Source organism: Ascidiella aspersa, chromosome 8 (genome assembly GCF_963924565.1).
Source record: "Ascidiella aspersa chromosome 8, kaAscAspe10.2, whole genome shotgun sequence".
Lineage (NCBI taxonomy): Eukaryota > Metazoa > Chordata > Ascidiacea > Phlebobranchia > Ascidiidae > Ascidiella > Ascidiella aspersa.
In genome coordinates, this window is record NC_139454.1 from 3,069,595 (window position 1) to 3,081,871 (window position 12,277).

The 12,277-nt window shown below is 39.7% G+C and overlaps 1 protein-coding gene across 1 annotated transcript in view; it reads left to right on the plus strand.

The window, feature by feature from the left end:
• The first annotated feature begins 6,001 nt into the window (after window positions 1-6,001).
• LOC146135171 (uncharacterized) overlaps window positions 6,002-12,277 on the plus strand; it is a 28,329-nt gene continuing 22,053 nt past the window's right edge. Inside the window, exons 1-2 of the mRNA XM_083395228.1 lie at window positions 6,002-6,188; window positions 6,356-6,438. Of these exons, the coding sequence (XP_083251354.1) occupies window positions 6,163-6,188; window positions 6,356-6,438 (109 nt within the window). The 5' untranslated portion in view covers window positions 6,002-6,162. The remainder of the gene's footprint in view (window positions 6,189-6,355; window positions 6,439-12,277) is intronic.

Sequence of the window (12,277 nt, forward strand, 5' to 3'; positions counted from 1 at the left end):
TCGACAAACGGCGCCGCGACTCAAGGGCCGCTGCTTTCCTGTTTCCCGAAAGAGAGGGGCGAGGCGGCGGCTTCTAGACGAGACCTGAAAACGACTGACGACGCTGCTTGTTTTCGTTACGCTTTTAGGCGATTAGTGCTTTGTACGACAACTTTTCTCGTCCAGGTTAAACTGTACTATGGGTCCTTATAAGGTAACCCTGTTGGGTGGGTTCGGTTTAGGCTTTAGAGGGCAGATTTCCGCTTTGTAAAGCGCGGTTAATACCCGCTTTTCGGGGGCTTGTAAGGACAAAAATAGCCAGTTTGATTTATAGGGGTTTAAAGGCGGGTTTTTGTATTTGTTTACAAGCGACAACCATCGTATCAAACCAAAAATAAAAAAACTTTCGTCAGGCAAACTTTCGCCATGACATTTTGGGTAAATTCAATTCTTGGATTGTTCAAGTCATTATTTTTGGTTTTCCATTCCTTCAAACTTCATTTTTACTTTCGGCCTAATAGGCACTTATGAGAAACCCGGGTTGGTGGGTTCGATTTAGCCTCTAAAGTGCGGATTTCCGCGTTTTAAAGGGTACCCGCTTTGAGAAAGATAAAAAATACCCAAATTCGAAGTTTGGGGTTTTGGAGGCGTATTTGTTAAGATTTTGCTTTTTGTTTTAGATGTTTTAAATACAAAAATATCGCGAAAGCTCTTCCCAACACAGGTCTGCCGTAATATTGGTGAATTCAGTTGTTTGAGGGGATCAACTCCAAGTTTTGTTCAACAATTTTTCCTTTCTTTAAAAGTTAGCTTTACTTTCCCTGTTACAAACCGCGGTAAGGCGTCATGGCTGGGTAGTTTCGATTTAGCCCTTTTAGGTCAGACTTTTAAATCGTAGCTGTTAATATCTCGCACGCAAGTCTGCTTTAGAACGCTCTGACCTAGAGTTCGATTTTCAACCCTTTGGACGTTTTCAGCAGATGAACATATTTCGAACCAAATAATAAATCCTTATCCTTTTTCCTGGTAAACTTGTGCCATAATATTATTGTAAAATTATATTTAGAAGGCTCAGGTCATTACCATTTGGTCAAATTTTGCTTTAGTATTATTCATTTTTTTCGCCGTTATGAGCCTTTATAACGTACCCTTACTAACCTTGGAATTTTTTTTTTAATTCTTATTCAAGTTATAGAGATATTTCAGCCAATTTTTTTATGTAGTTTCAAGCAAAATTTTGTATGTTTGTCGTAATCTTGGTCTACTATTTCGTCTTTGGTATACGCTAAGGTTTGGATTTTCAAATTGTTGATGTTGATCTGTCAGCGTGTGAGGTCTACTCCCTGTCGGTGTACTTCCAGTTTTGTGAGCAAATCGAATTACTCCTTTACCGGTTTCCTTGGCACAATGTAGGTCGTTAATCATACGCGGCAAACCATATAATGGCGTTATCAAGTATTAAATCGTTGGCAACTTAAGTAGGCTATAACCTACCGCATCGTATCTTGCTGCGATCAATTTCTTTGCCAAATGTCCTACGAGAAGGCTTCGGAAACCATTGCTCAATCGAACTTATGCAATTCCAATAATGTACACAAGTCAGTTTGACATGACTAATGTCTCAGTCAAGTCATTTGTAAAATAACTTATGTCCAAGGCAAGAAATTTGAAAAATAACCCAAGTCAAAGTCAAGTCTTTTGTAAAAACAACTCAAGTCAAGTCGCAGTCCAAGTCAACGGTTGCCCAATTCAAGTCCCAGTCAAGTCATTATTAGAGCAAGTCCTTGACATAAATATTAAACGTTAATGGAATAAAATTGGGAAACACGTCCGATTGTGAGCAATGCCTCAACTAAAAGGTTCAAAAACGCAATATACAGCAAGCAAGTTGTTTTACGTGCCAAAATAGAATTGAATGATCCGATTCTGTTAAAAATATTCAATAAAAACACCTAATTTTTATCAAAGTTATTGGACAAAATGACTTAAGCCCAAGCCAAGTCATTTGTACAAAAGGTACATGTCAAATAAATTTGAAAACAGTGACTTAAGGGCACTTAAGTCAAGTAATTGAGTCTAGAGTTGTTGAAACACTGTGCGATTCTGAAAGAGTATGAACACAAAAGGTAATTATTTAAATGAGCTTTACTATAGAACTTAAACGATGTCTTGAGTAAAAACGAAACCTAGGTTTAAAATTACGTTAAAAGGTTCTTTTCAAAATCTTTCATATTATTCAATTTTGGTATGTAGCGTAATTTCGTGGATGGTAAAAGAGTAAAATTTAGTAATTTGCACATTTAGTATCAATATACTGATTTGAAACCAAATGGACCCAATAATCGACCAGTTCTTAAATTTTGCTTTAAAAATTTCTAAAATGTGTTAAAATTTGCAGCCTGCTTCGCTAATATAACGATTAACTCGACAAATTGAATTTGGAGCAGTGCGGGATATCGTAAAATACAGCGGGGCAATATATAAATTTCCCCTCGTCGCGCAAAGAACATGGGGTGTATAGATTTGACGTTGAAACGAGAGGCAATAAACCCTGTTTGTTCGGCAAGAACTCGTAAAATTAAACTACCCTCTCTGTCCGGGTTGAAAAGGAGAAGTATATTTCCCATGAAAAACAGGTTAACCATTAACCATTAAACCTCCTGTCGTTTTGCTGATTCTGTGTATCCACCGCTATTGTTATAGACTGCGCTCAACTGATAAGGTTCGCTGTTGTTTGAGCAAAACGGCCTATCTAGACTTTGCTTTTGAAAAATCTGGCAAATGACGTCAATTGTAGAAAAACTAACTTACATCATCATAGGTTTAAAAATCACAGGGCTTCATTTTTGGGCGATATGTTGTTGGTAGTTTTCTACGCCAGACCCCGTGCTAATTTCACATGGATCCAGTATTCTGTTTGTTCGTTTTTTATTCGATTTATAAGAAAGATATTAAACAAAATTTAAACCGATTGTTTCACTGAAAAAAATGACAGTTTGACTGTGAAAATAAATTTACCGAAATTTTGTTTTAATAGTGCTAAAAATTTTAGCTTTATGCCCTTACAAAACTGATTTGTTCACAATCAACTAGCAACCAAAAACTTATTGCGAATTTTAAAAGTATTCGAGTAAACGTACAAGTTGGAATCCTATAAATAGCAAATCAACTTTCATTGCACACCAACAAGGATTCAACGGATACAAAACGAAAGCGGTTTAAAAGTTCTTTTAACAGTAACGCAACTCTGCTATAAACATTATTATCATCGTTGGTTTGAAGTAGGGACAAATAGAGAATTACCAGAACACGTTATTTTTATCAAATGCAAAGAAAATTCGCTAAAAAAATTGCGCCACAATGGCAGTGTGTTTTAACAGATAATGTCACTATCACACTATGCTAAGGAAAATAATTTTTCTTAAATTTGAAGCAGTGGAAAAGAGAGAATCTCCTTTAGGTTACTGTAATCAATTGCAGAAGAAAAATCTCTACAAATTGTAATACAGTAACAATGCGTTTTACCAGATAACACCACTATCATACTATGCTCCGAAAGTATAATTTTCTTTAGTGTGAAGAAGTGTAAAAAAAAGAATACCTAGCACGTTATTGTTCTCAAATGCAGAGAAAACCCCTTCAAATTGCGTTACACTAGCAATGTAGGTTTAAACCATTTGTCCTCGCAGTAAAGCTTTGAAAACGGCGCCGTGCACAGTTTGTTGGCAAATGGTCTTAAAAGACGACGCCCGACTTGAAAAATACGATGGGGGCGAAAGTGTCATTGCAGTAGAAAAAGACAACAACTGGGAAAGCTACGACGAGCAAGCCCTTGACATAGAAAAGGTCCTCGGCGAGCGGCAATATAACAGCGAAGAAGCACCATTGCCGGCGTTTGTGCGAGAGTTCTTGCAGAAAACTAGGTTACAACCCGTGTTTACTCACTCCGCCGCTCCTGGAGCAATAAAGAAACAAAAACAGAGGCTCTTGCGCCCTTTTTTCCCCTTTTTTCGCTCTCCGATAACGCCGTAACAACGCTCTCGCAAACCGACAGGCGATAGAGTAAACTAGACGTGGAGACGTTTGTCCGTTCTTCGCGGCTCGACTATAGCTAGCTGTTCTACGGGTTTTCTGTTTACTATCGATCGCCGATCGTACCGAAGATGATGTTGGCTCGATTATTTTGCCGGAGATGTTGCACTAATTTGATGGATATCGACCATTGTTTTGAGGTTGACGAACACTCCTGGGATATTTCGGGCAAGCTGTCTTGCCGCAGTTGTAGAGTAGGTTAATCACGATTCGCTAGTTAAGCAGGACGATTTTGTCGACTGGGAAAGGTGTGACATAGTCGCATTAACGTGTCAGATTGATAGCATTACGGGACTTAATATTAAACGGCAGTTTATGGAAGCTTGGCACGGATGTTTATCGTTAGTCTTCGCATAAACATTGGCAGTTACTCTGCTGAAGTTCAGCTGGGAAGGGCGAAAATAAAAACTTATTTCCAAGTGGTAAACGTTAAGCTATATCTTAAACAGCAATCAATAAAAGCATGAATTGTCTTTTAATCACCTCCTTTAGATTTCAAGCAGGTACTGACCACCAGGTTGATTCAGTTCAGGCAAAGGAAGAAGTGAAACTTATAAAACGTTACAATAAAACTCCGCCGAAAAAAGTTAGAGTTTAATCAGGAACGTGGAGCCGAACTTTACGGGGTATTAAGCCCCCCTTCCTTGTTTGTCCTGAGCGGGGGAGTTCTGATTTATTGTTTGAGAATTGCTGGCAGAGGTGACTAGAACCGCACTCCCCTATCGCCCACACAGCTTGATGTTCCGTTTCTCCGCGCGGTTTAAAGTTCCCCGAAGTTACTTGGTCCTGGTTAGTCTTGTTTTCGAGCTTGTCCAGTAACCGTGACCCAGTGCTATGATGCAGCGGTTGTGAGAATGGTGCGCAGGACAGTTTTAGTTTACGAATAGCTGAGTTTGAGTGAGATGCGTCAGGTTTACGGATTGTGTAATACGAAGCATTTGAGATAACCTCCTAGCCCTAAATTTTATGTCAACCTTGTTTGTTAAGTACCAAAACACCAGATTTTTTACGGTTTATTAATTATCTTATACGAAGCGTTGGATAAGGTTGATTCAGTTTTATGTTTTTTGTTACTCTACTAGTAGGCCTAGATTGTATTTTAGTCTAGGTTTGTCAGTTAAAACAGTGGACTTAGTGCAATAGAGTTTTTTTTATATGTAGCATTGGGATAATTGTAATGATCTCATAACTAAACTGATGCGTATCTTACTTTATGTTAAGCCAAGTTAAGTTTTGCATCTTATTTAATTTTTTTAGACTTTTTAATTTTGTTGTTTAGTTAATATACTGTGAAAGAGTAAAAATCTATCAGTAGGCATTAAATTGCAGTACATCGACTAAGACATATTCACGTTTGCAAGTAGCTGGAATTGGATTTAAGTAAACCTGCTTTTGCACTCAAAGTAGTGGCAGTGCTGCAAAGCCTTCCACGGCGCAATAAGCAGTGTCGGTCGGCCTTAATAGCCAGGTGCTGTTTTGCCGGCTTCTTGTTCTCAGCTTCAAAAGAGAAAGCACAACCGTCGGCTGAAACGTACCATAGTATAAGACCGCGCCGTCAGTGCGTTTTTATATAGAGTAGTTCAGTTGAAGTGGCCTTACTCAGAACCCAAATATTTTTAGCGCGATCATTAACTGTCAGTGTATATGATTCAAACGCAAGCTCTCCAATTTATTTAAAGTTTAATTGCTTTGCTTGGCAAAATCAACGCTTCGCTTGCCTACTAATCGCAGGCGCACTGTGACGTAATAATGCCTTGCTTGGCTTGTTGTTATTTGAAAGTTGCCCTACAGCAAGTCAGCAGGGTGCGAGCCATGCATAGGGTTAATGCGGACACATGACATCCCCATGGGGATTAGAGAAGTGTTTTATTAAGTAAATAAGCATTCCGCCAGCATTCTTTCAACATGCTGTTTCTTGCCTTCAGGATTATAAGAGATTGTTTGCAGCATAATCCTTTGCCAGTATAACTCGATTAACTGTCTGTGTATCCCGTTTCTTGCTGTCCACGATATCCAAGCGAGCGGATTAATTTTCATGGACGGACTTTGAAGAACTTTTAGCCAGCCACGATAGAAAACTTCTAAAGCAAGATGCAGTGGCGAGCGCTGGTCTTCACGTGAGTATTTGTTGGTTTTATGTTGCGTCTTAAGGTACGATAGCGATCGGTGTGTTTTCAGTACGGCAGAATTAATCCGATATTTCGAGGGGACGCGATTGTAACACTAGAAGACGGGGACCTTTGGGGTTTTTTCAAGCGTCTAATCCTCGCGATTTTAATTACAGGTTTCTGTGTCTGGAGAGTCTTGCTCCCGTGGAATCGTCGTTTCCCGACAACCTGGAACCCATCAATCAGCTGAAACAAGGAGGTGGGTGTGTTTGTATATTTGCGATGTTTCGGCATTAGAATATATGGCAGCTCGCTTGTGTAAAACCCATTTCATATAGTCGCTCGCCCCTCTATCTCTCAAAAAGGTACTGAATTTCAATTTAAAGGTATGGAGCATATTGGGTGGAGGTTGTAATAAGACGTGGTAGAAATATCAATATCAAAGCCTAACCGAAGTAGATAGCACTTTGTGAACGTTCGCGTGATATTCGAAACGTTTCAAATGCTACCTACTTCAGTATGGGCTTTGATATTCTTACTACGCCAATTTAAAATGGCACTGATCTTCAAATCTAAAGAAGTACCAGCTTTAAATTCAAGATCTAGCGAGATTCCAATTTAAATAGGTACCAAGATTTGAATTCAAAGAGATATTGAGTTTTATTTAAAGAAACCGACCCTTATAATTTTTATACAAAGCCAATCAACCGTATTCAATGCGTGACAGTTCTGTGTAATGAATATATTCAGAGTAATTTGTAGCCTGGTTACAACTGTACAATCGCGCTGTTTTAAAATAAGACCTTATAGAGTCATCCGTCCGCTTTCAAATATTAAACTGTGGCGATGTGGCTATTAATTAGCGGGGTGGAGTTGGGGAACTTTCACACAACGCCAAATCGCTATTGTGAAATCACCTTGCTAACCGACGGATCCGTAGTTGATAATTAAGCGAGATAATCACAAGCTATGGTGCCCAATGTACAAGCTAATAGCGCTAAAGATGGGCGATTTTCGTCGAACCACTTGACAACACAATATTCCCCGTTTGCGAAGCGCGCGACGTATCCTCTGTTCGACAAAGGCGCACCTATTGTTACGTCAAAACTCGATTGTGTAATGAAGAGCTACGAAACAAAGCGATTTCGGCGTTTGCCAATATTATTGGCCCGCTTTTTTGGTGAATCTTTACGCCAGAGTGCTGCGGCAAACAGTAGCCGTCCATGTTGCTCGCAGCGAACGCAAACAGGTCCGTCGCCGCGGGACCCCTGTGTTACGTCACAGCGCGCCGTTTGTTTGCCTAGTTGTGAAAACACAATTCACTTTGCACGCGACCCGGTTTCATTGTGACAAAATAAACAAGACGCTCGCGTTCATAATGCTTTTTCGCCAGGCGAGTAGGATTGAGCACAGAAAAGCGAGTTCGAGTCGGGCAAATATCGCGCTTATCGCGGTTGTAGCGGACTCGGCTTGGCGCCTGTTTAATCAGCACAACTCGATCGCACTCCCCCGCATGTAATCGAGCCCTGGGACAATGAAGGCCACTGTTTATTACCACCTATGTTGTAGCGATATTACTACGACCGTTCGGGTGATATTTTGTGCCAATCTTGTAGTAACATTACTACGACTTTTATAGCAATATTTTTACCAAACTTTGAACAATGAAATTTAAAGTTTAAAACCCCCAGTGAAACAAAAGATCAGACTTTTATCAAAGGAATATAATTTTCGCCTACACTGACATGACCAATTCCTATATTCCTTTGACAAAAGCCGGCTTTTGTGTTTCACCGGGGTTTTTCAACTTTCAATTTACTTGTTTTTAGATACGCGTAAGCAAAGCTTCATTAATGAAAGCATAATGCTCTTGTATATTTGTTCACTAAAAGTGAAAAAAAATTGTCTTTTTAAACTTCTCTAAAGGTTTTCTATGGTCTTTTGTGCAAAGGCGCAAAAATTGCCTTTCTATTGTATTATATGTTCAAACTGTTTGAATAATGTCGCCTACAATACGGTACAGCGCGGTGGATAATGATTTTCTCCATAAATGAATGTGTCCCCGTTTCCCCCAATGTTTATGGCAGCTCGACACTAGATTTCGCTCATTAACAGGACGCCGCACTAAACGGTCAAACTACGACCTCATCGCGCCGTAAACAGGTGTTAGCCCTACGAGACCGAATCACGCTTTCGCTTTAGAAACGCTTCTGATGACTGAAAACTCGTAAAAGTTGACAGCCTAACAACCGTCTCCCCATATAGTAGTGTTAGTGTGTCTGTTGCGACGCTTGAAATGATTTTTATATTTACGAATAACGGGAAAAGGTCTTATAGGGGTTGTAACTTTTTTGTTTCCCGAAACCTATAAACCATCGCAGTAAAATCCAAAGGCGGATTTGAATTGATTTGTTTTACAACGCCTGTATGTTATACATGTATGTCACCACCTTTTAGATTACTTACATTTTATTAAATAACAGGAAAGTTTAGATGTGACACCACGTTCGGGGCTTTTACGTTAGGCAAAACTAATTGACCACCGAATGGGTAACAACGACTTATACATATTACACTTTCAGTTACCGGAATGTCACGACTCAATAAAACGCTTGGTAATAACAGGAAAATGTAATGCGTCAGCACACTACGAACTTTCCATGTTTGAAGCCGAAAAATGGAAAAAAAACGCTAAACACTCCACTCTATGACTGGGTTATATTTCGTTACATTTTCACGTGGGACAAAAAAAGCCAACCCCCCTTCTATAAATGAATCACCGCTCTAAGTGGACACACGAACAAAAAACTAGGCTTAACTCAACTTCCCGATTTTCCATATAAGGTAGCTGCAATAAAGGCCGCTCGTGCTCACTCGGGCGTGACCCCGGTTGGCTCTGTGACGTAACAAAGCACCAGGTCGCGTCACGCTTCCGTGACGTCATAAAACCCCGATGGTTATCGCTCGAAACGAAAGCAGTGGGGTGGAAAGTAGGAGTTGAAGTGAAAAAAAATCGTGGTTTCCGGCACTTTTAATGGCCGAGCTGTTTCTTGAGTTGTTCCCTGATAACAGGCGATATTAAATCCGCGCGCAGCTGGGCTTTGCTTGTATATATGAGTGTGTGTGAGGGGGGGGGGGTGTTTATCTTGCGTCGTCTCTTCTTGTGCTCTTGGTTCTTGTTGTGGAAACCAAAGCGCCTGACGCGTCTACAACTTTTTATCGCGTCGTTTAAGTCGATTTGCCCGAGACTTTATTACGCTTGTGATATTTTCTAAATTTGTATTGGACTACGAATAGAGAGACGCGTATCGTTTTAGGAAAACAATCATTTTTGTTTTTAATTTTAATTTTTTTTTATTTAAAATTTTTTTTTCATAAAATTTGCTCAGCTTACCAAAAACATGCTTCCATGCGTGTTTTGCAAACTCTCTTTATTTGAGAAATGTTTGCTTTTGACTGATATTTGTCTTTTTGAACAAGCGCTAAACAAACTGTAGTTTTCCCAATATTTAAAATACATGATAAACCTGTTCTGGCCGCTCCACAGTTTAATCACTGTTTTTCGCTTCTGGCGTTATTTCGCTTGCGTTTATATCCTTAATCGACACAGTTACACTTTTAGTTTATTCGGTAACTTTTCGCGGGCGGATAAAAAACGGGTAAAACGAGTTTGTTCCGTGGCGCACCCCTGAAACTGACGTCACAGCTGAGCGAGGGTAATGTTCCCCGCTGTTCTGGCGTTTCATTTCGCCGCAAAATCTCCCTCTTATCTCGTCCTGGAAACCAAAAAGTCTAGCTCAGGCCTCACGCCTTGAGTATAGATTTGAAAACAGCGGGCTGCCGATGTGAGTAACTGCATTAAACAACATCGAAGCAAAATTTTTCCGCTTTGAAATCGCAAAAAGCGCAAAAAAACGAATAAGTCATCGAGTTAAAGTTTAGCTGTCCATCAAAATTAACCGTTCTAACGAGAATGTTCGATTCCAGTAAGCAAGGTTGGAATAATAAGGCCTGTGTTTTCGTTCGAACTCTCTAGGTGTGTTACACATAACATTCGCAATACATTTAGAGGTTATTTGCGCTTTTATCGTTGATTAGTACGATTTTATAATATCTAAATGACAAATATTCAATCAATGGTTGTTTCCAATCTGCTTTAGTAACGTCCTTTCTTTGTAGCTTAATGTCTTTGCCATTTTAAGACGTTCGCAAATTTTAAGACGTACTCAAGAGGCTTTCACGCAAATAGATCGACATATTATGCGGCCTGATTACATGGACACTTCAGAAAAACAAACCTCTTACCATCTTCGTTTTGTTACATATCGATTTTAAAGTGCGCTTTTAAACAGGCCAACGAAAAGTGGCCTCGATTGTGCCCGAAATAGACCCAGGTCTGTTTTGTTTGTGGTTGGTGGCGTTGGATTGAAACACTCGAGATCTCGCGCAATAATATTTGTATTGGCGCCTTATCTAGGTGGGAAACCTTGCCCTTTGCCGAGGGGTTCGGCTTTCAAGGACGCACACTAATTAGACTGGATCAAATTCGGAGTTGATTTAAGGCTTTCAGCCGCTGTTGAATATTGACATGCACAACTGAGTTTATGACAACGTAACATTTGAGGTTTAGATCACGTTGAAAATGAATAAAGATATACTAGAAACGTTTAAAATGCTACCTATACTTCGTCTAACTATAACCTCCAACCATTAGCTATAAAGCTGCTGTTTTATTATGGATTTTTTATTATTATTTTTTTCGGAAAGTGGTTTTGCACTAATTTGAGAGTTTTTAATATAACACACCACACATTGGACTGTTTATGCCGTTAAACAGGTTCAAGGTAGAATCATCGTTTAATTAAATTTATTTATTCGTGCGAATATAATGACTAAGTGGTGTATATTTTCGGACTAAACAGCGCGTCAACAAATGTGTAATGTCAAAACTAGATCCGCCCTCAGGCAGGTTTAGGCCTTATTTCATCAGCCATGATCTTAGACCTTCACCGCGCGGCTTATAAGGCGTTTAACAAATTAATCCACCTCTAACAGTGGTCAGGGCAACTCAAAATCAGACACGTATTCCCCTTTCTATGTTGTTGCTTTCAATCGCAAGCAAAAAACAAGGGCGTTCGCTCGCATTCAGCCCCAGGGCTTTACGAGATTTGCTACAATTTCCAAGTCTTTCTCTGCAATATGTTAGCGCCTATTGTCGGCTTGCCTCGTTTGCGTTATAAGCGTCGGGTTCAAGGTGCTACTTTAAGGCGCTTTCTAAAAACCGGGCGGCAATGGAAGCGGTCTCTGTCGCTAATTGTCCTCTATTATTTATTAATGATGAGTTAAGACCTAATGGTTAAGCCGCAATTGCTTACAAATCACGACGACTAGCACTTGGGCTTGACTACTAATTACTGTCCTTTGTCGAATTGGCCAACTTTAGATCGGCTTACTTGAACACTTTAAAAGACATATTGTTTATTTTTTATTTTTTGTATAGCCCTTGTTTAGCTTACAAAGAAAGCGGTGCAAATATTGCCCGAAAACAAAAAAAAAATAGTGAAAAAATTAAACCCTCTTCAATAACACTGAAGAAATAGGCCATAAACAGCCTTTAAACAAAACTGATAGAAAATAGGATGTAAAATATATTAAAAATGGCAAAAAACGAAAATAAATAAACCAAAACTTTGGCACTAAAAATAGCCCTAGAAACTGAATGAAACGAGCTAAAAATAGTTCGGTAGCGCCCTTTTTTAGGATAGTCAGCTGTTTCTATTTTAGGTGGCCATGTAGATTGGCCCATTTGGCCTTTCTGGCGCCGTTGGGACTTAACCGTAGGCGCCCGAACAGACTTACGTCGCTTCCTGGTTAAGCAGGGTGCCACCAATAGCGCCCTAGTTTAAGCAAACTGGGATTTGCTGCTGATTGTTGATCTCCGTCAAACAACTAATGTAGGGCGCGTCGCCACACTTTTGCCAGTCACGCGATGCGAGCCTTTGTACAATATAGGGAACTAGCTGTGTTGGTTTGCGCCATTGCTTTGTAGAATGTAACGCATTTTTAACGCCTGTTTGTAGTTTAAAATATAAATATGG